The 23857-nt window shown below is 45.7% G+C and overlaps 1 protein-coding gene across 3 annotated transcripts in view; it reads left to right on the top strand.

Annotated features, from left to right (window-relative positions):
• The window catches only part of FCN3 (ficolin 3), a 96938-nt gene that overhangs the window by 2453 nt on the left and 70628 nt on the right, over positions 1–23857 (top strand). For all 3 annotated transcript variants that reach the window (XM_086956868.1, XM_086956869.1, XM_086956867.1), the window contains exon 3: positions 4897–4959. In XM_086956868.1, the coding sequence (XP_086812994.1) occupies positions 4897–4959 (63 nt within the window). The remainder of the gene's footprint in view (positions 1–4896; positions 4960–23857) is intronic.

The following is a 23857-nucleotide window of genomic DNA, read 5'->3' as shown; positions in this document are numbered from 1 at the left end:
TTCCTATTATCCCTTATTGCTACCATTCTAATAACCCTAATAAAACCCTTACTACACTCTTACCCTACTCGTTCCTAAATTAAAATAACACCAAACTCCCCCTTAATGTGACCTTTCCCTGAACCCTAAAACCCCTTAGTTCTCTTTTTGCTACTCTCCCCTGGACTCTAAAAAATCCTTTCTACCCCTTGACACTGCCCTTCCCTGAACCCTAACCGGCCCTACCTGCCCATTAACGCCGCCAGTCCCTTAGCAGAAGCCGGCAGCACAAGTGTAACAGTCTGCAGTGCTGATGGGGGATGGGTGGCATATATTCCATATTTATTTTACTGTCAGGTGACAAATCCAACACATGCTCCTTGTTCATTTTATACGTGACGTCATCATGAAGAAGCCCTGTTAGCCTTGCTATATAAATACAACAAATAATAATCATTAGTGAAGAAGCACACCTAATCATTTCTTCTCTTGGACTTCATAATCCGTTTTCTGAGATGCACTCAATTGTGTTAATGCTGTTGGTCAGGTACTACACACGGGCCGCTGAAAGTCTTCTTGCTGTACTGCCCTGCGCTAATGTGAAAGGGCAGAAATGCACCCCATTTAAGTAATATGGTGCACACCTGTCCTTTTCCCCTCTGCTTGTGCACAATTTGCTGCATAGCGCCAACACAGGCACCCCTGCACCATGGTGCAAGGGTGTCTTCATTGAATGCTACATTGTTTTTGTGCAGGAAGAGGCACATTCCGGCACAAAAACAATCCCGAGAGGTGTTTTCTTCTTTCTGTGTGTTGCAGAATGCAGCACACATGGAAAAAGGAAAAACAAGGAGAAATCAAAATAGTTCTCCTTGTTACGCCTACTCTGGGGAGGAGTAAGATTTTGGCGCTGCCTCAGCTTTACATGATTAAGTAATTCTGGGGCAGCTTTACTGCCATGGGTGTTGCGTGGGAAAACCCACCCCATTCTCTATGTAATATTTTCCCTGGGGCAGAGTAAGGCAATGCAGCGATTTGCACTTCTTTGTATTACTCCATATCTATGAGGCCATGCACAGCCATGCAAAGTGGCTTTGCGTGGCCTGATACATGTGGTTGAGAGTTTTGCGCTACAGCAGCGTCAGAAAAAGTGACGCTCCGCGGAAATAGTCTCTCATAAATAGGCCGCACAATGAGCAAGGAAAGGTCAGGAATGCGCGGCAGAATGTTAAATACGGTGCATTCCTGCCCTTTCACTTTCAAGCAGCACAGCAAGTTGGCTTCCTGCACTGTGTGAAAGTTTGATAAATGTGCCCCTCTGTGTCTATGGAAGGTTCAGGAAAGCAGCCTGTTTAGAGCCAGCCCAGGGCGTTGACTGCCCAAGAAAGCTGTTGCACCGGTGAGTGGGCTACTATAGTAAGGGAATGTAGGGGGAGTGCATTGTGGTGGGCGAGAGGGTTTGGTAGAGAGAGTGTGTGCACCTATTGTTGCATGTGTGTGTGTGTGCATGTGTTCTCCCACTTTTATATGTGTAGTCAGAAATATGTCCACAAACTTTTAATCAATTTTCAGCTCTACAGCCTTTAATTCACACAAAGAGGGATGTTTGCTATAACCCACTGGAATGCCACAGATTCCTTCTGCCACCTGTTGGTGGGCCAGGAGCGTCTCTCTTGAAGTCAACAGCCCTGTTCCAGCCACTGGGGTCATCAGCACAGGGCTCTGGGGCCCAGGCCTAACCTTGATTACTAACACTGGCTGGTCGAGATCTGGTGTGATCTAACTGGCCAGGGTACCTTGACAGGCAAGGTGAAAGTCACGACCCACCTAAGGGCCCTTGGTCAGTCCCGGTAAGCAAAGAGGGCGCTGCACCTGAGCGTCAGCACCCCGGTGTGCTCTGATGTGCTTAGAGCACAACACCTCTTGTCCCCTGAGGTGCTTGGCTCTCATGGAAAAGATGAGTGCAGAGCCGCCCCTGTCAGACCCTCTGCTGCTCGATCAAACCCGCTAGCTCCCTTTCCTTGGTAGGAACTGTGAGGGACCATCCCCAGGAGAGGCAGAAGTCCGCAGAGAGGCAGCCTTATGAAGACTAGAGTGTCTGAGAGCAACAAGCAAAATCAACCATCATAATTTGGGAAACTTTCGGTGGGCAGTATTTACTCGACTGGCAATAAATAGTCCCTCTGGAGTCTGGAGGCTTCAACGGCAAATCACATTTTCGAATTCCTCCACAACACACCAGGCACAAAGCATGCCAGAAGAACTCATCGAGGTCCACTCACCATTTTTTGGGAAGGTTGGTGCAGGCTGACCTAGGGGAATGCAAGTGGAGGGCAAAGTTCAAGGCTGCCAAAACATACAGCTTTGAGGGAGAGGAGTGTGGTGTTTTGGGCACCTATGAGCAGCACCCTGTCCCATCAACGAAGGGGTGGATTGGGGCTTGCATGTGTGAGCAGAAGGTGTATGCTGGGAGAAATGTTTCTTATATTTTGTAGGAAGCTGAGCTGATACCAGGCTGTCTGGGCATTCTTGGTACCATGTTTCTCTAAAAAATTCAAGTTTTAATATATGAGCCCAGGAAATTGGCATTTGAGGAGAGGGAAGGGGAGAAGCCGTTGAGCTTCATCATGTTCTCCCCATGAGTGTGAGAAAGGAGAGTATCTGAACAGGTGAGGGGCGGAGAACTGGGTTGTTGCAAGTTTGTAAATTCGAGTGGAGACACGTGAGAAAGCCTCTCGTGGCTTCTGGGTTCAGGGGTCAGCATTGTACATGTATGTGGTGGAGATGAGACTGATAAAACAACAACAAGACCTGATGACATGAGGCAGGGTGAGTGGAAGACTAGGTGAATAGACTGGCCTTACTCTTTTTGAGTGGCAATGAAGAGGAGAGCGGTGAATGATAGAAGAGTTCATTATTTATGGAGCTGGTGGCGCCCGGTGCGACAATGTTTGTTGGCACCCTCCAATGACCACCTCCACCACAGATTCCCTCACCACCACCCTTTAACTGTGCCCGAGTCTCCATAACCACTCTGTCTCAGATGCATATATAGCGCCACTCACACCAGTGTAGGGTGTCAGAGCACTTTGCATCACACTCACATTACACAGAGACAATCAATCATACGTGTGTAACCCATCATATAGAAAATGTTACATAAGACTGAGGACTACAAGGTGTAGGAGTCACATGTCATCACTACTGGTAGGAGGTATAGTTTAATAGTGCTTGGTCTAGAGAAGCACAAACTCGGATTGTAAAAAGGAACACGATAGTTGGGGTGTTCTCTTTAATAATGTGAATAGATTTCTGCCCAAATTAATCCATTTGCAACAATAATCTTTGCTCAGATCTGTACTTTGCAGAAAACAAGTACCGAGCAGATACAAAGTGCACAAAGTGCATAGAATGTAAATAGGTCAGTGGGTTTTACTCCTTTTTAAAATGGACATCATTTTGTTACTTGCAATTTATAAGTTCAAATCTTATATTAGAATTTTAGCTTATAAATTGTAAGTAACAAAATAATGTCCATTTTAAAAGGAGTAACCCACTGACCTATTTACATTCTATGCACTTTGTAATCTGCTCGGTACTTGTTTTCAGCAACAGGTGTATTAACCCTCTGCGCTACTTTATAGTCAGTCAAAACCCCAACTAAACAAAGCTTCATCCCTCTTCAGGAAGAACATTAATCACAGGATTTATCCTGACACTTTTTTGTTGCCTGGAAATTGATGGAGGGAACTAACTTGGCAGCAGGTGCTTTAGAATAAAAATAAACTTGCAAACACACTCCCGCCCGCCCCGCCCTCCAACCCCCCCCCCCCCCCCCCCCCCCCACGGAAGCCAGCACCCAGTGTGGTGGCACTGGTCGCACCACCCGAGAGCCGGCCCGCCCAGCCATGACTAATTTTGTGCAGCAGGTAGGTGAATGCTGATTCAGTGCTTAATTTGAGCCGGTGGTTTCCGGTGCTCGGCACCAGCACTTAATTGTCAGCACCTGGCAGCCACATGGGAGGGCAGTCTGCCTAATTTATTTATGAGCATAACAAAAGCTGTTTATTCATTCAATATACTTTAACAATGGCTAATAGCTGCCACAGAAGCCATTCTTATAGCTTTGGGGGCCTGAAATATTATTGTACCACTTGTAAGATTGTAATGGATTGTAGTCGTGTTGGGACAGTCATTGGCAGCGCTGGCAGGGACAATGGACAATACAAGCTGCAGTGTCCTCTTGATGAGGGCCCAGGCACCTACTTTTTCACAAATTAAGCACTGATGGTGATGTGTCATTGAAGAAGATTTTGCCAAAGTGGGTGAGGATGTGAGGGGGAGCCAAGTTTCTGTGATGAACATGTAGCCTGGGAAGGCGGATGCCAAGGAGGACGGGTGCTTGTGTGTTAGCATGGTGTTCATTGGTGAGCACAAGAGTGCGGCAGGAAGGGGGTTGTGGTTGCTCATCGTGTTCAACCAATAGTTAGGGTTGCTTATGACTGAGCTGGGTAATAATTTGCTGTGTGTGTTATGTACAATGGGATGTGGTGATATACAAGGATGGGTTTTGTCACAGTGTCATGACAGAGGCGGTAGGGGTGCAGAAGATCAAGGTGCTCTGGGCAGTGGTTTCAGAATGTACTGACACTAGTTACTCAGAGGCAATCTGTGCGTGGTTGGTTTATGTGAAAACATGGCAGCAGCTTCTGCTCAGGAGGTCTTGGGGGATCATAAGAGAATAGTAGCTGTAGTTCCTCAAATGCAGGTGGGATCAGTAAGTCAACTGATGGAGGGTGGGAGTTCCTTCACATCCTTTCAGTGCTGTCTGCTGTCTTCAAAGCTGCAGGACAGGATTCAGTGTCAAAAGAAAGCAATACATATAGTCTTGAAATTCTAATGTTCTTTCTCTCACAGGTGAGCAGGGTATTGGCGGGGTCCCCGGAAAGTTTGGCCCACAAGGACCCAAAGGAGAAAAAGGTCAGTACATGCTCATACACTAGAAAGAACACTACATTGTATTTATTGTGTATTATTTATTAAAAGCGGCATCCAGCGAAAGGGCAAAAATATTTCCTTTTCCCAATCCTACATCACCGCCAACCAGGCTTCGGAATCTGTTTGATTATGAATTTTGGGGTTTGCAACATATTGTGACATCTTTCACTGGATGGCTCCTATATTGCGCCTTTCACTGGGGTTGTGGAATGCTGTGCATAGGAGGTAGGTGGTCCAAGGGACCACTGAAGCAGCCAGTAATAAGAGTAGACCTGAAGCAGACATTCGAATGGGGCACCTTTGCCTTCTGCCCGTTGCAGAAGGGTCGTGTCTAGCCATGGTTTTTGCTCATCTCTCTGGCTCACTAGGGCAGCCACGTGACACAAGATACCAATGCACTGACACACACGACTCATCTGAAGGCCGAGTCTGGTGGCTTAGTGGACTACTGTGTCCACTGTAGGGGTCTGTGTTTGACCACATGGTCACAGCTTCAAATCCCAGCAGATCCACTTAGCCTTACGTCCTTCTGAGGTCGAAAAAGTGAGTACCATTGAGTTGGGTAACAATAAACATCTGTTGTCCAGCGCCAAGATATCCTTAGGTGAACGTGTGCTTTACAAACACTCGTTATGTTACCTGTATTACAGCTGACCACCCCAGCAGTGTAACAAAGGTCCCTGCTGCCCCTGCAGAGCGTAGGACCCCCGAGCTCCCGAGAGCACCCTCAGCACAGTGCCCTTGCCTGAGAGCTTCAGAGTGAGATTGAAAGGGGGTCCCTCCATGTACTTTGCAGTCCCCCCCTCAAGTTTTGTCACGACACTGGACCACCCTTATCTGTTCCAACCCTCTCCCTAATCTCTCCCTAAACTCAGAGCTATTTTCCTATCCCAGAAAGTCTGTGTGCGCATTGGGTATATAGGGTGGCACATCTCAAACCTTTCCTGTTCTCATAATGAGCAACTCTCCGTTACTCACCGGATTTTCAACTCACAATCCCCTGAAATTGTTGCAGATCTTCTTACACCATACACGCCATCCCGTCTCTTGCGCTCCTTTAACCCCTTGGGCGCAGCCGCGATTCTGCGCCTGTGCGGCCGTTTTAAAGAGTGGGCGGGTTCATGACGGCCCCCAGCCGTGATCAGCAAACGAGCACCGTGTTGCATGACGGCTGGGGGCCATCATCAGCCTGGAAGGGGTTAATTAACACCTGGCGGTTACACAGCGTGTTAAGAAAGCCGGAGGACGTTTGTTCCGAGCTTTAGCTCTGAAACTTTGGAACTCCCTCCCTGTGAACATTAGATGCATTTATGATCATATAGCTTTTCATAAGGCTATAAAAGCCTGTCTGTTCTCTAATTAATGGATTGGGGCGTTGGCTCCGCTGGCCTTCCTTTTGCTGTCTGTGATTAGCGCTGGGACGCCCCTTTGCTGGGGCAGCCATGCGCTCTCAAATTATATAACATAACATAACTTGAAACCTTGCCCCTGCTAGCCTTGCGCCACCCCCATACCTATTGCGCCGAGGGCCATAAACACCATTGTGTATTGCATACCAACGCAAACCTTGGACCTACCTAAAGGGCACTGGAAGGTGCTTCTCTGCTACTGGAGACTTGTTTTGAGCTATTTAAATATATATATAAAGTACCCAAACTAAAAGTGTATACAATAATGAATGCATCTGATCTTTACCACAGTTTGACATTTCAGGAGAGATAAAATATGAGAACCTTAGCAGCTCGAAGGTCGTCCTGTAGGTGTTAACACACACTCGGATTTCATGTTCTGTCATGGATGTGGACAGCTTTAACCCTGCCATAGTCCAAGTCAGCACAACCCACAACAGACATCATGATATATATAGAAGGGGCTTTGGGTCAGCCAGGCCCGGTTCTAGCGGGTGGCCCAGGTGGGCCAGGCCCACCCAAACATCAGCCTGGCCCACCCAAACAGGATCCTTGACCCTCGCAGTGAGGGCTTGAAGGCAGGCGCGCAACGCCTTTGGGATCAAAGTGCCCCGCTGTGTGTGTCAGCCCGAGTACTTCACAGACCATGTTAATGAGGCTTGGTTTATTTTTTCACCCCTTCATTTCTGCAAGGCGAAAGGCGACAAATCTTTTTTTGACAACGGTAACCTTTGGTAACCTTTGCCTACTGTCCTGCTGCGTTGATATTTATTTTTCTAAGCACCACAGAAGAAAATAAGTTTGTTTATTCCTATGCACCTTTCCTGGACCCTGCAGCCGCTTATCACATCAGGCTGTGACACAAAGTTTGACTAATGGAGTAGGTAAGAGAATGTGTTACTATATTTTTTTCTTTTAAAAATATGCACAGGCCCAGCACGACACATTCTTCATGTGTGCTTCATTTAAACAGCATTTATCATTATCATGGCCGATAAGGGACGACAATACAAAATGCCCAGATAACGCTGGTGATAATAATCCTGCTGGAGAGCAATAATTTGTCAGTTAGTAGTTTTCAAATGCAGATGAACTGTATTTTATGTGGATAGCTCCAGGGCTTTAAGTGGGATGAAAAAACTGGGGGGGGGTCTCTCAAAGGGGCGTGGCCAATGTAATTGAGGACGTGGCTTAAAAACAGTATGCTAAAAATCTGTGTTAAGCAGTGTGTGGCCTGACTTGTATTATGCTGTTTCTGTCATTGCATCCAGGTATATGATACAACAAGTAACATCATACCTACAAGTCAGGACTATTGACTTTCTCAATGGTTGTTAGTTGCATAAGATAAATAACAGCAACTATGGCTTGTATATAATATTGCAAAAGCTTTCACTTAAAGCACTGGTGACATCACAACAGTGTTGCTGTTCCTGAGTTTCAAAAAGAGAAGGGAAATCCAGAGAAAAAATGACTCTCTTTAACCACATGGCTGCTGCGGGGATTTTTGCCCTGTGCTGCAGATCCTTTTTTACCATTATTCATGACGAGCTCAGCTCGTCATCAGCACACGACACCCGTGGGTGATGACGAGCTGAGCTCGTCATCAGCAGGGAAAGGGTTAAAGGATTTCCCTTCCCCCTACAACGCTCACCTGGCATGACGTCATGCCGTAACTTTCCACTTCTGAGTAGTGTGAGCAGGGTACACCGATGTGCCTGCTGTCTCGAAACGGGTCTCTATCGGGCTCTGTTTTGTGCCCTGGCACTTTTTTCCAGACTGCTGTCACTGCAGTTCGGGAAAAAACGGACTACCTGTGACCAGCGCACAAAACAGAGCCTGATAGAGACCCGTTTCGAGGCCCCCTCAAAAAAGTCGCCGGTGCTCAGACCCAGTGAGACCCGGCCTACTTAAAGCCTGGATAGCTCAGTGGGTTAGTGTCTTTGTCACAGAGATCCTTGTGTTACTTGCAGTTCAGAAGTTACAATCCTAACATAGGACAGTAACCAATGAACTGTCATCAAAGAGCTGCATACAAACACTGATGGTATAGTTAGAACTTAGCTTTTTTTGTTTTGTGATATAGTTAGAACTTTCCCAGTCTTTCATTATTCTAATGTTGATAAATTGAGTATGTTTGGGCAGATATACATTTTTATCAGTAAAGCTGACCCCCATGGAATAGTCTTTAAATCCTAAGGTTGTTTTTCCCTAGACCAAACCCTCTTAAAATATCCCACCCACCAGTATGGATGACATGTGATTCATACACCTTGTAATCCTCATTGGCTTATGTGACATTCCCTATAGACTGATTTACATACTTGTATGATTCATTGTCTCTGTATAATGTGCGCGTTGAGTAAAGTACTGACACATGCTACACTGATATGAGTAGCACTATGCAACAAATGAAATGCATATCAGAGAGGGGCTATGTAAAGATAAGGGGCACTGTTGGAGGTTGGCAGTGAGGGAATCCGAGGAGGAGGTAGTAGAAGGGGCTATGGAGCGATGAGGGGCACTGGTGGAGGATGGCAGTGAGGGAATCTGAGGAAGAGGTCATGGGGTGGAGGGGGAGTCAGGGAGAGCTGAGGGGCACTGGTGGAGGGTGACATTGAGGGAATCTGAGGAGCAGGTTAATAGGGGGAGGGGCTATGGGGAGATGAGGGGCACATGTGGCGTGTGGCTTTGAGGGAAGCTGAGGAGGAGGTCAATAGAGGGGGCCATTGGGAGATGAGGGGCACTGTTGGAAGGTGGGGGTAAAGGTATTTACGGAGACAGAGGTTATTGGTGCGGTGCCAAAAAAGACTTTCGCATCAGCGCTGAAGCCGGCCTTTCTGTTTTTGTTTATTTAATTAGGAGTCGGGTTATAAGGGCTACTGTGGAACATACTTTAAAGTGCATGCTAATTATATTTACTGCTATATTCAATGTTTTAATGTTTTTCCGGGAAAAATGAAAGTGGAGCCTGATGGTGCCTGATATGGGGCTGGGGCCCAAGGTCAGCTGTGAGATAAGGTGTACTGGAGAGGAGTAGTGGGTAATCAAGCCTGTAAAGGAGTGCGCTGCAGAGTCCCGGGTCAGGTGGAGGTAGTAATGAAGAGGGATTCTCCCTGAAGGCTTGCACAGGGGGAACCCGAGAAGTGTCACTTGCCTGATACTTCCACCGCAGAAACCTCCTCTTCCCATCAAAGGGACATTACATGGAAAAAACACTTTTTGAGAGTGATCACATTTAGAAAGAGATTTGGGAAAGAGTGCATTTTAATGGGCCTTGTAAGACTAAGAAGAGATAAAGGAGGGCTCTGAAGCAGGTCTGCCTAGACATATATGCGACAAATCGAGCCTGCAGTGGCCCACCCGAATGCACCCTTGGCCCACCCAAATAAAAATTCCTGGAACCGGGCCTGGGGTCAGCCCCCTTAAGCCATTAGCTTGTTTGAGCGAGCCCCCTTTAAGCACTGATTTGATGGGCTGGTTTATCAGGTTTTGGACCAGTCTCCCACATTTTACGTATGTTTACAGTTATCAGCAGAAATCAGTGATCTGAGGGGAGGCCACAGAGCAGGCACAGTGATTACCATTTACATTTAGCACCTGCTCTTTTTTGCCAGACCAGTTACACCCTATTCAGTATTTTTTTTTTTTTTTTTTGCTGCATGTCAGGCCGCTCATTTGACCACATAACGAGGCCAATAGTATCAAGTTACTTACGCTCCATGCCAGAGATTCAGTTCCATTTAATCAGAGGCCATCTGTCAAACGCATCGTAAAATGAATTGTTATCACATCAAGAAGCTTCGCATCATCTAAATATAAATATGGAATGTAACCTGTTTTTTTTATTATGGTTTTAGAGACACAGGGTTTTCTTTTGTTAGAAAATGCTAAAAAAGAAATCCTCGCTCAAATATCAGTCATTTTAAGTGCAGAGTTTGGCGTTTTTTTTTTTTACTTAGCCAGCGAGCCTCGCTCATGCCCACTACGGTCTAAGCTAGAGGTTATTCCAAGTTGTCCTTCCCTCTCACATGCCTCATACCCAGGGCTTTAATTGGGCCGGGTTTTGCCCGTGCTCAGCACCTGCAGTTCTTACAAGCAGGTGCCGCGACGGCTCCTCATCGGGCATCCCGCTTTTGGCCTCACCATGAAAAAAATAAATCTCAGCTCTTCAGCAGTGCCACCCTTCACTGCCTTTGATGTAACTTCAAAGAGACTCGTTACAGTTCGTTCACAGTCCCATCGTTTCAGAACTGGAGCATTTTCAATATGCTATACTACGAAGGCATGGTTGTTGCTTATTTATCTTATGCAACTAACAACCATTGACAAAGCCAATGGTATTGGCTTATTGTACGTGTAATGTTACTTGCTGTCTTAATATATCTGGATGTAATAACAGAAGCAGCAACATACCAGTGGGGTGGTACACCAAGCTAAGCATAGATTTCAGCTGGACTGTGCTACTTAGCCACGCCCTTAATTACATCGGCCACGCCCCTTTCAGAGACCACCCCAGTCTTTTTATCCCACTTAAAGACCTGCTCGTACCCTGAATGATTGTCAAGTCACATTTCCCCATTCACCGCTCTCGTTCTAACCGCATTTTGCTGCGCAGTAACAGCCATGGACCCAGCCAGCCGCGCTGGGAGTCTGTGGCAAAGTCTGTCTGGTACTGTCTAGCTCCTGCCTGGCTCCACCTGCATTCTACACTTTCTCAGTCAAAGCAGTGGCGTACCGAAACTTGAGGGACCCCCCTGCAAAGTACATGGAGGGGGCCCCCCATTCTTTGTGCCAGTGAAGAGCTCTCATGCCCGCGACCTTCCATACTGCAGGGGCTGCGGGGCTTTTGTTACGCCACTGGTACCAATACGGCTGCTGCAAATAACCCTGGATGGTGGAGTTAATGGTTGGGCTTTGTCTGCCAGCGTGTATCATAGGTGGTGGTCTATCCACTACAGGGTCCCTGTCATCAGTACGCCGGGGAAGTTTGCCCTATTTCAGGTGGAGTTCCTGATGCAGACTCCTGTAATGATATACAATATCGGGCAGGTCTTCGTTCAGTTTTGACAAAAGTGCATCCACTGCTCCTTCTCTTTCACACCTCCATCCTCCCTCCTGCTTTCTATTTCTTCCTTTCCATTATTTCTGAGCATCCTATCTTTTCTCCATTCACAACCCAGCCTTTTTCTATCTATTTCTGTCACGGTTATCTCCCATCACGTCGAAATCATGCTACTATGCTTTTCCTATCTCCTGTCAGGTATTTATTTCCCTTTCTCTGCTGTTTTATGCTCTCTGCTTTGTATTTCCTTCGTCCAGTTTCACACCCTCCTCCCTACTTCTCTTTTCTCTTTTCCTCTTTTATACCCCACCCTCTCTTCCTTATCAGCTTTCCAGCTGACCTTGCCCTTATGGCACCTCTTGATTTCTTTCCTGCATACTTTCTCACTTTGTCCCTTGATTGGCGCTCTCAGTGCATTCTCATCTATCTCTATGCTCTTCATTAATCCTGTACAGACCTTATTGCCCTTCTTCTTCCTCATACTCTCTCAGAGCCCCTGGCCTCAAAGGTTATATTTATTTACTCCAGAGTCTTCACGGGTGTCTCTATAGAGACCAGATGGTGCCAGTTCCCCAGTGCTATTTGTCCTGTCTCCCTTAGTGGCGACCACCACAGCTGATCAATGTATTGGATGACAACACAGAAAAAACTGACACTGCATTTTGCCACACACATTAAATTGTCCAACTACCTTTTCTAGCAAATCATTGTTGTTTGATTAAAATGTTTGAATCTCTCTCTCTCCATCTACATGCAAACACAAACACGCACACACAGACACACACATACAAAAAGGCCACTGATGGAGGAGAGGAGTTTGCTGGAATGGGGGACATATCTCTACTACTGACCCACCACAAGCCCTTTTTGTTTTGGGCCATGTATAATAGCCTTGTTCAAATCCATTCACTTCCCTTATCACTCAGACAGCATTCTAGTTGTATTCTGTACAGTGACATAGCAATGTTGATGTGGACTCTTCTGCAAACAAAAACAAAAAAAACAGGAGGTCAATACCTCAAATACAGAGACATCCACATTGACACAACTCCCAAAAAAACAGGCATATTCCAACATAGGAAAAGGTAAAAAAAGAGCATGAGGTGCATTCTTAGGTCAGCACATTGGCTTAAAGAGGATGTACTGTCAACAAATAAATAAATAAATAAGAGTAAGCTTATCAACATTTTCCATCAGCTGTGAAATTAGTAAACCTGGTCTTGGAATCTCTCACTGCTGCCTTTAAATTTTTGTAAATTGATTGGTTTCCACACTCTGATAATCAATTGTAAAGACCAGGCAGGGCTGAGGTTTTCAACACATGCAACTGTCTGTTACCATTCTTGGAAAGATGTTTTTAAACAGTCCATTGTTCTATTTCCTGGATGATAACAACTGGCTCTTGCTTCTTTTTCAATCTCCACGCCACTACCTCACAAAGCCATTTACTGATAAGCACCACTTTGGATCAAGGACAAAATCACCCCCAAAAATATGCTGTGTTCCAACCCCACACCGTCTTCCCAATAACTCACTTTAAAATACTCTGCAGAGGGCTGATCCATTTAATGTTTGCCGACAGCCCTTGAAACAAACTATACAACCCGTCCAACCTGCTAATGTTCAGAGAACAACAGAAGGATCTCCAGCCAACACCCAACCTTCCAACATGTGATCCCGCTACTCAAGACTCACTAGATTCCCAAACTCCTGGTTTATTGATAATCAGCCCAAAACTAAGACCGACCTCTTTCTCCAACCTACTGTCCTGCAGAAACAATCCAAGGGGTCTTCCCCAAATTTCTCTAACTCTATCAAGACAAAGACAACCAGTCACAAACCTAATCCTTCACACTGTGCAGCTTTCTCTTCCAGGGTGTCTGAGAGATTGACAGACAGACACACGTTCACTGTAGAGTGAGTCTCAGCACTTCTCTTGTCAATTGACAGAGACAAGTTTTTTGATCAAGTGCACTGGCCTTTTTCTGTGGGAAATACTGGATATGGCGGGTCTGGGTACACGATTCAAAACATGGGAACTGTGCAACTATTCTAGCACTGCAGCTCGGAAGCTGAGCAGGACTTTCACTTCATCTAAAAGAAATGGAATGACATCCTCCACATAGAGCACACCTCCTCATTCTGCGCTTCAGGAAAAGAAGCAATGCTTAAGGTGACACACTATTGGTACTACACCCCAGCCAGAAAGTGAAATAGAAACTCAACAGTCCTGATGGCTGTTAATGCAACTTTGGCCACCCAGACACACTGAGTCATCTCCTCTGGTTCTGTCCCAAACTCAAGCACTACTGATAGGCCGTCTAAAAGATATCAATTAAATGTTTGAAACAGATATAACCTGTCTTTCTAGTTATGTCCCACTGAGAGTCCCCAATGCCCCAATACACCCTCTACACTCTAACAAAGGGAAAGCAATAATAATGGGTTTAGCTTTGTGCAGGGCTAAACATGTCATCAAAGCCAAATGGGGCACAGATGCATTGTTGTCTCACTTTGACTTGCTGCATAATCTATGGGACCTCACAGGGATGGAAAAGCTTCCTGCTTCCCTGCAGAACAAGTTGCTACACTTTGACAAAATGAGGCGCCCATGCATCCAATCTCTGGCAGAGGACTTTTGGGAATTTACCAGTCCTCTTTACTTATGAGTACACCAGTTTACAGGACGAGGAGGCACACCTGACCAGCAAGACAAAGACTGACCGCAGTGGGTACAATGCACTAAAGGACCCAGCCTGCTGACACTGAATACGTTGCGAAAGAGCTAATTCTGGCGAGAGAGGCTATGCTCCCTGGGTGACACCCCTGATATTTTATCCCCCTGGTATCCTCCCTTCCTTGCTGTTTATCGCCTTCTTCTGTTCTCCCACTGTTAAATCCCACTGTTCTACTTAATCGGCCTTTGGATTTAGGTAAGAGTATTTGTACCTGGATAAATTAATAGAAAGATCTGAACGATAAAAGATCAATAGGTCTGCAAAATATTAAAATTTTAACATTAATATAATATTCCATCAACACAAGTAAAATTCAAAGTTGTCTGCGGCAATAAGAAGCACTATTTACAAGGAAAATAAGCGAATTAAAACGTTTCAGGGAAAAAGCCAAGACCTCATTATACCAAGCAGAATAGAATATGCCACCAAATGCTTGGTTTATAAACAAATATATTCTAAGTGCATCAAGATAGATTAAAGAAAAGTACATTGATGTTGATTAGTGTGATGGTAAATGTGAGTCTTAAATGTCAAATCATCAATGTATTAAGAGTTATCAGCTTGGGAAATGTAATCCCTGAACCCAGAGACCTGTACAATGCTGAACCCTCAATCTGGGGCCCACTATTACAAGTAGTTTTTAACGCCATCTTTTCTGGTGGCGAAATCCCGGCAACCTGGAGGGGTGCAGAGATTATTCCCATTCACAAAACGTGCAATAAAGGGTTGCCCTGCAAGTATAGACCGATCAGCCTTATAGATGTCTCTCAAAAAATGTTCGGCAAAATAATCTTGACTAGGATCCAAAATTGGATCGAGGATAATAACATCTTGTCAGACCTTCAAGAGGGATTCAGGGCCGCCACAAGTACCACTTATCAAGGTTTCAGATTTCTCCAGCTAATCTGGAAGGAAGTGACCATAAGAGGTGGCCACTTGTATGTTGTATTTGTGGATATAAAAACGGCCTTTGACTCGATAGACCACAGCCAACTATGGCTTGCTCTGAGCGAACTGCATATCCCACCCTATTTACTTAACATTTTGATTTGTTTACATCATAATACTTATGCAAAGGTTAGGTGGAACACTGAAGGCAGCCTGACAAAAGACATATTAGTATAGAAAGGTGTGCGCCAAGGTTGCGTCCTCGCCCCAACACTTTTCACCCTCTATATTAATGGTCTTATTGAAGAACTATACAATTGTGGTGGTGATCCCGCAAGATTAGCAGGCAGTTCTGTACCCTGTCTACTCTTTGCTGATGACACCCTGTTAATCTCAAGGACACCTAGTAGGATCCAGAACCTATTAAATACATTTGACAAAGTATGCAAGAAGAATTGGTTAGAAATGAACTGCTCCAAAACAAAATACATGACCTTTAATCCCTATAAATTAAATAAGGGCAAATTTATGCTGGGCTCGCAACCACTGGAGCAGGTCAAATATTTTGACTATTTGGGGGGTTTGTATTAGCGATAGGTTGGCCTGGACGTCCCAAATAGAGACGAGCGTTGTGACCCTCCAGCATGCTGATTGCGCTAAGCCAGGAGGGCCAGGGTGTCTCTTTTGGAACCTTTTTGTCGCCTATTTTGGAACTCCACAGAGCTAAAGGTCTAGGAGCAGCCTTTTATGGTGCTGAGCTATGGGGGTTGGAAAATTTAAATTATCTAGCCCTAGCTGAAAATAAATTCATCAGGGTGATCCTGAACCTATCTGCAAGCACCCCCTTATTGCCGTTAAGACTTGATCTTGGCCTTAAAGCCATAGACCACTTTGCTATCCTCCGGGCCGTCTTCTTTTGGATCAGAATCTGGACCAGTAAAACAAAGGTCCAGTTGAAGGTGGCTCTGGAAGAACTAACTGTTTTGCATAAACAATCAGGCCGTATAAAATGGTTCAATAAAAACAAGGACTGGCTTCTGGCACTGGGGTTGGGGTGCGCTTGGGAGGTTCTAGGCTCCATAACAAAATCAATGGTTCCTCTGTTCAAAAGAAGGTTTTGGGAGTACATGGATCACCAACATATAGAAGGTATTGCACATGGCACTTTAACTACTAGTTTTTTAAATTTTAATGGAGTCTTCGGCTTTGAAATATTTATGGACGATATTGAACCACCACAGGCAAAAGCTTTGTATATTCAATTTAGACTTGGGACCTTACCTTTGAATCACAGAAGTAGCACATGGGGAAATGCAGTTGTAACATCTCTGTGCCACACGTGGCACACCAGTGCGGAGACCACTGATCATTTTCTTTTTTACTGTCCCACTCATGCTGATTATAGGAAAACCTGGATAATTCCAGTATGCCGCCTTCTGTCGTTCAGATCTACTAGCGAAGCTCTACGCATCTTTAGATCTGATACAACAAGGTGGCTCGTATTTGCAATATCAAGATTTTTGCTGTATGGTTGGTGGAGAAGGTCCAAACTCCATAAAAGTGCCTCTGTAAATTTGACCGAATAATACCTACTTTTATATGTTTTTTGTGATGAAATCTTGATTTTATGTATTCCCTTTAGTGCTGTTATTGTTTGCTTGACATAGGATTTTTATGAAATATGGATTTTTAACCTTTTATCGTTTTACATTTATGAAATGTTTTTAATATTGTAAATGATCATATTTTTGATCGAACAAAGAATATATATATATATACCATTCCATCAACACAAGTAAAATTAAAACTTGTGTGCGGCAATAAGAAGCACTATTTACAAAGAGAATAAAGTGAATTAAAACGTTTTAGGGAAAAAGCCAAGACTTCATTATAACACCAAATCCTTAGTTTATAAACAAAGATATTCTTATTGCATCAAGATTAAAGAAAAGTACATTCATGTTGATTAGTTTGATGGTAAATGTGAGCCTTAAATGTCAAATCATCAATGTATTAAGCGTTATCAGCTTGGGAAATGTAATCCCTGACACAGAGTTGGATTTTAATTATGGAATATGCAGAAGTGGTCCATGAGTCTTAGTGAATGAACCTCGATCCCGCTGAGCAGTCTGAGAAGGGAGCACTGTGGGGGGATACGGCAATGGCTGATCAGACCAGACCAGTGTGAGCTATTTACACTTAACCATAGAGCTTCAACCTCTGTGCTCGCAATCCAGCATGACACACATACACTGAACACTGATAACCAACTCATGTAAAGGGAATACTGTTCTCCTCTCCCTCCGGGGTTTCCTTTATCTAATTTTTTTCTGATGTGCCTCCTTTACCCATTGTTTGGTTGGATTTCTTCTTCCGCATTATCTGTCTTTTGCAAAGTCTCAATACTTTTCAGACCCCTTCTCCGTTTGTCTTTCACTGGCTCTCTGTTTTACTTTTTCACACTCTTTGTGGGTTCCCGGTCTCTTCCACCCATTTTTCTATTTGGGATCTTTTTACCCTACATTTATAACGCTCTTTCGTCCTCTTTTTCAACATTTTTATCACCTCTCTCTGGGCTTGTTTCTTTCACCCTTTCTGCCTCCCTGGGACCCATACTATTGCTCCCCGAGGCCCTACTTCATCCATCTTTGCCCCATCTCTCAATCTATTTGAAGGGATTTATTTCACTCTCTCCTAGGTTGTCTGACATAACCTTTCTCTCTTTGCTCATCCATCCCCCCATTCCTCTCTTTATCTATCCCCTGACAATGGTTCACGCCACATAATCTACCATCTCTGACTTCTTTAATTTTCTCTGCACAACATATTTTGATGATGTTCAACAGAACGAGAATGTATTCTTTTACAGAGATCCTTACAAAACTCAAAATTCATTTGCTCTCTCTCTATTGTCTTAACTGCCTTTCTCCCTCATCCTCAAGGGTGCCTCGTTTGCTCTTATGGGTCTCTTTCAATCTTTATGTGATTCTCTGGGTTTCTCAGGCTCCTTTTATCCTTTATCTTTGGGGCTTTCTTTCACCTTTTGATCTTATATTCTTTCATACGCCAGAGTGTTTTTTCCTAAGTGCAAATTAATACATTTTCCATAGCTCTACTCCTGTTTTCTTTCTCACATGCACACATTTGTGCTCTTTAAATATTACCTTTTTCCTCTCTGTTTATTAAGGTTTCTCAGATTTATGGTCTTATATTTTTGCTGTTACTCTCAAACACTGTAAAGTTATTTCACTATCCTTTGGTCTGCGGAACTCTCTGATAACCTGCTTCACCTCAAGGCACTTCTTATAATAAAGTGTTTTTTCAAAGGCATTACTGTTCAAATTTACCAACCTCAAAAAGGTGAAACTATGACTTGGCCTAGCTGAGATTCAAATTCATGAAAAACACATACAAAACAAGTCTTCTCTTTTGATCTCACTGTGTCTTCTCTCTCACTTTCCCCCTCTCTCAAAGTCTGCTTCTTCTCTTCTTAGTTCTCGCACTCTCTGTGCCTCACTTTCATTCTTTCCATTTATCTCCTTCTCATTATCTTGCTCCTCCTCTGTTTTACTTTCTGTTTTTCTCCCTCTCTCGTTCTTCACCCCCTATGCTCTGCTTCTCCTGTCACCTAATTTTTTCTCCGGCTCGTCACATTGGTTTTCCCTCATATTGTTACACTTCTCAATCACAGGTTTCCCTTCTCTCATGTTCTTGTTCAGACAGACGCTCTTTCTGCTCTCATTTCATCTTCCACTCTGTCCCTTATATTTCTCCCTGAGAGTTCAGACTTTTTTATGTGTAGACGTCTCACTTTGCACTTGAGAATGAAACTATAAAATCAGGTTAGAATCCCATACCGAAGAAATACTTTAAATAGCTCCAAGAGCTGCATCACCTCATGGATAGGCAGCATTCTAATATACCTCTGCATATAGGTTTTAACAACATACTGCCATCTGAAAAATACAAATTGCAGTTTCTTTACCCCTACCTTCAAATATGCACTGGCTGACACTTCGTGTTCTTGGGTCCTCTGCAGTGTTTACCATGGAGCTCGGGTCAAGGAACCTTTCTCCAGCACAATTGCTATCCCCAAAGGGACTGCTGTGAATCTAAGCACATTTGTAACATTGTGGTAATGAGCTTTGGCATCCCCCAAAAAATGGAAAAGACTTTGCACCCAGGAGGGACTGTATGTACAGAGAACAAACTTTAGTTTAACGCCAGGTAAGTGTCTAAGTTTCTAGAACAAAAGCACTCACCTTCGTTTACCTGGAAAATCACGTTGTCTTCCTTAGATGTGTTTACTTCATCTTTCCACTACTGGTTCATTTTTATAAGTTCTTCTAGCATTTAAGGGAAAATATCCGTATAGCAATTGAGCTTGGGAGTGGTGAGCACGGCCGGCTTTAGGGCAGTGCGAGTGGTGAGTCCGCACTAGGCGCTGACCTGTAGTGGGGCACTATACTCAGGAGGGTCGCTGTGATTAGCAATTTCTTACGATTTAAAAACACCTGCTGCAGGGTTCCTTGTGCATCCAGCTTTCGGGCAGCAATAAAAATTTCAAGATAACTCTTATAATGAATTTTCCTGCTAGAGAAATACATCAGAGTTGTGTATGATGGCAGTTTTAACTTAACATAAAGTAGCACAGAGAGTTAATATGCCTGCTGCAAAGAACAGATCTATATTTTTGTAGGCTAGGTGAGTGGATTAGTAAAACTAGCCTTTAACAGTGCTTTAAAACAAATTAAATGTATGTGAGAGAGGGGCTATGGAGAGATGAGGGGCACTTTTGACAGATAGCAGTGAGGGAATCCGAGGAGGAGGTCATAGGAGGAGGACACCCACAAAATACTGTACAACCAGGCACCACCAGAGCTAAAGCTGGCCTTGGTGGTGAGTAACAAACTGAAAGCATTGCATGTGCCGAAAATGCCTAACCTGCCTTCTCAGCACCTCCTCTAAAGTGTCTTGATTATTAACTGCTCTGTCATTGAATGGCTGCTGCTGAGCCACTCACTTATAAAGCATCACAACTCCTGACAAGCAGCCAACGCACCATCGTGATACAGCCTCTCAGAAATAATCTACAAATTAAACCACTGCTCATTTCTGATGCCAATATGTGGCTGGTCAGTTTTTTTCTACCTTCCCTTCAAGTTTCTTTCTCTCCAGCGAGTGGCAACAGAGATGTTGGTGCAGGGCAGATATGAGGAAAAACACTGATCTGAGCAGCCAATGAGTAAAATACTGCATTCTCCACCTGCAATCAAGGTGAGCACCGCTGCACTGGCTGCACCACTGATAGCTCTGCCCCTGATTTTTTACCTACCAATGCATCTCAGCAGATCCAGTTTTTTGTGTGGCGTTTTATATAGGGCGAACTAGACCTGAAGGTATCAGAGCGCTTTGCATGAGCACCAGGGAGATTAAGTGATTTGCTCAAAATCACAGAATGTTGAGCGTCCCTGCCGAGACTTGAACCAGGTTCCCCAGCTCCAAGGTCGACCGCTCTAGCCGATAGGCCACATTCTCTCCCCCCGTAGTTTTACACAAACTACTTTACTCTATGAGTGTTAATAATATGTTGACTAGTGCTTCAATTAAGACTAAATCAACAAGTGTTGGTTAATACATTTTTCAACAGGAGCAAGTCAATGTGCATACATTATAAAGCTTTGCATGTTGCATACCGATAGGATTCCTGGCAAGAAAGCCTTGCCAAAGACTGTGCCCCATAATTCCACATAATTTGCCATTGCTTAGCGCACCAGCGGGACCCGCCACCTGCATAGGAAACTGCAAGGGGGGTTGGGTAAGTTGGACAGGGTGCATCTGCACCCCAATGTACCGACAGCAGTGGTCCCTGTTCAGCAGAAAAACATCTGCAACATCTGCACAACATTCAAAAAAGCGGACCCTTGTCCACTAGAGTCACCCAGCAGCAGAGAGGTCACAGGGAGTCAGATGCGATTCAGTGGCTAAGTGCAGACAGTGGAAACAGGCGGCCTGGAATTCAATCCTATTACACGCTTTACCCCATGTGTGAACCTGAGCAAATGGATTCGTCACTTTATCTCCCAAATGGAACACATAGAAAAAGACGGTTATAATGGGACAAAATACGTTACAGTTTTTTACTTTACATATAATTGCAATGGGGATTCGATTTAGCTGACAAGGTAAGGCAATCCAATGTCTGTCCCATAAAAAGTCAGTTGTGCACTTGTAGGACGCTGACTGTTGAATTAATGGTAATATTTTTTTAATCACAACTCCACTACTTGGAAACACGGTGTGATCAGAGATTGGTATAGTCCCATCACCATCACTCTACAGGAGATGTAAATGCTTAAAATAATAACTGTACCATTCATGGATTCACAATGTTAAGCGCTGTTTCAAGTTACTGTATGTGCATTTGCAGTAGACCAGCAAGGGTGCCATGTGCCTTAATGCAAGCAAGGAATTGCTACCGCCATCGGGCATGGGAGCAAAACACTGCTTTAACAGCGATAGAGTGGGCCCTCACACTGCTGGGCCTGGTGCCACAGTACCTGCTGCACTTTGGGCAACTGCAACTAGTGCATTTACAGTTCCGAACTGCGCAAGGACAGCCCCTAATAGCACTGTGCAGATTCCTAAATTCCACAGGAAGAACAGCTTTATAACTTGCCTTGTCAAATCTATAACATCTTCAAACGGAACCCCTTAAAATGAAAACAACAGTTAACCTCTTCGCTGCTGATGACGAGCTCAGCTCGTCATCAGCTACGGCAGTCGTGTGCTGATGACGAGCTGAGCTCGTCATGTAACCCAGCTTTTTGAAAATTGCCGCACACAGCAGGAAAAGCTGCCGCAGCGATGCGGTTAAGAGAAGCATTGCCCTGCACAGTGCAACTGCCTGGTGCTTCCCTTATGTACGGCTAGATGGCGATACACACCTGGACCGCACACCTTGATTTAAAACAATTAATTGTAAGCAACGTTATAGAAACTTCGTTATTCCCCACATAAAATTGATGGGGTTGGCAGGCACCCATCTCATCTGCTCCTGTCCACTCTTACCTCTTTTCTGCTGGCACTGCACCACTCCTGCCCAGAGCAGTAGCAAGAAGACGGTCCTTTGGTGACACATCTTTGACAGGCAGGCAGGGTCCGACCCTGCAGTAGGCAAAGCATGATGAATGTGCAGCCTGCATGTCGCCAGCGACCCCCCAGGATTCACAACTCTCCTGTACTTCTGCCACAACAGCCCTTCCCACAGCTCTCTCCTGTTAATTCATGGAGGTGCAAATATTCTCCTGCTCCAGTCGGCACTGTGCTGCCTCCTCCAGTGGCGTCACTAGGGTTGGTGTCACCCGGTGCAGGTAACTCATGGTGTCACCCCATCACAACCTACCGGATGGACCATCTCACCCTCTGCCTGCACCATGTCCCCTCTGCCTGCACCATCTCCCCACCGCCTGCACCATCTCACCCCCTTCCTGCACCATCTCTCCCTTAGCCTGCACCATCTCACCCTCTGCCTGCACCATCACTCCCTTTGTCCACACCATGTCTCCTCCGCCTGCTCCATCTCTCCCTCTGCCTGCACCATCTCCCCCTCTGCCTGCACCATCTCCCCTCCACCTGCACCATCTCCCCTCTGCCTGCACCATCGCTCCCTTTGTCCACACCATCTCCCCTCCGCCTGCACCATCTCTCCCTCTGCTTGCATCATCTCTCCTTCTGTCTGCACCATCTCCCCTCCACCTGCACCATCTCTCCCTCTGCCTGCACCATCTCCCCTCTGCCTGCACATCTCCCCTCTGCCTGCACCCTCTGCCTGCACCATCGCTCCCTTTGTCCACACCATCTCCCCTCCGCCTGCACCATCTCTCCCTCTGCCTGCACTAACCCTCCCTCTGCACCATCTCTCCCTGTGCCTGCACCATCTCTCCCTCTGCCTCCACCATCTCTCCCTCCGCCTGCGCCATCTCTCCCTCTGCCTGCGCCATCTCTCCCTCTGCCTGCACCATCTTCCTCTGCTTGCACCATCTCCCCTTCTGCCTGCACCATCTCCCCCTCTGCCTGCACCATTTTCCCTCCGCCTGCACCATCTTCCCTCCGCCTGCACCATCTCTCCCTCTGCCTGCACCATCTCCCCTCCACCTGCACCATATCTCCCCTCTGCCTGCACCACCTCCCCTCTGCCTGCACCATCTCTCCCTCTGCCTGCACCATCTCTCCCTCTGCCTGCACCATATCCCCTCTGCCTGCACCATCTCACCCCCCCTGCACCATCTCACCCCCTTCCTGCACCATCTCTCCCTTAGCCTGCACCATCTCACCCTCTGCCTGCACCATCACTCCCTTTGTCCACACCATGTCTCCTCCGCCTGCTCCATCTCTCCCTCTGCCTGCACCATCTCCCCCTCTGCCTGCACCATCTCCCCTCTACCTGCACCATCTCCCCTCTGCCTGCACCATCGCTCCCTTTGTCCACACCATCTCCCCTCCGCCTGCACCATCTCTCCCTCTGCCTGCACCATCTCTCCTTCTGCCTGCACCATCTCCCCTCCACCTGCACCATCTCTCCCTCTGCCTGCACCATCTCTCCCTCTGCCTGCACCATATCCCCTCTGCCTGCACCATCTCACCCCCCCTGCACCATCTCACCCCCTTCCTGCACCATCTCTCCCTTAGCCTGCACCATCTCACCCTCTGCCTGCACCATCACTCCCTTTGTCCACACCATGTCTCCTCCGCCTGCTCCATCTCTCCCTCTGCCTGCA

Source organism: Lissotriton vulgaris, chromosome 2_1, assembly GCF_964263255.1.
Source record: "Lissotriton vulgaris chromosome 2_1, aLisVul1.2, whole genome shotgun sequence".
NCBI classification, from domain to species: Eukaryota; Metazoa; Chordata; class Amphibia; order Caudata; family Salamandridae; genus Lissotriton; species Lissotriton vulgaris.
This window is presented reverse-complemented; position numbering and strand designations above follow the sequence as displayed.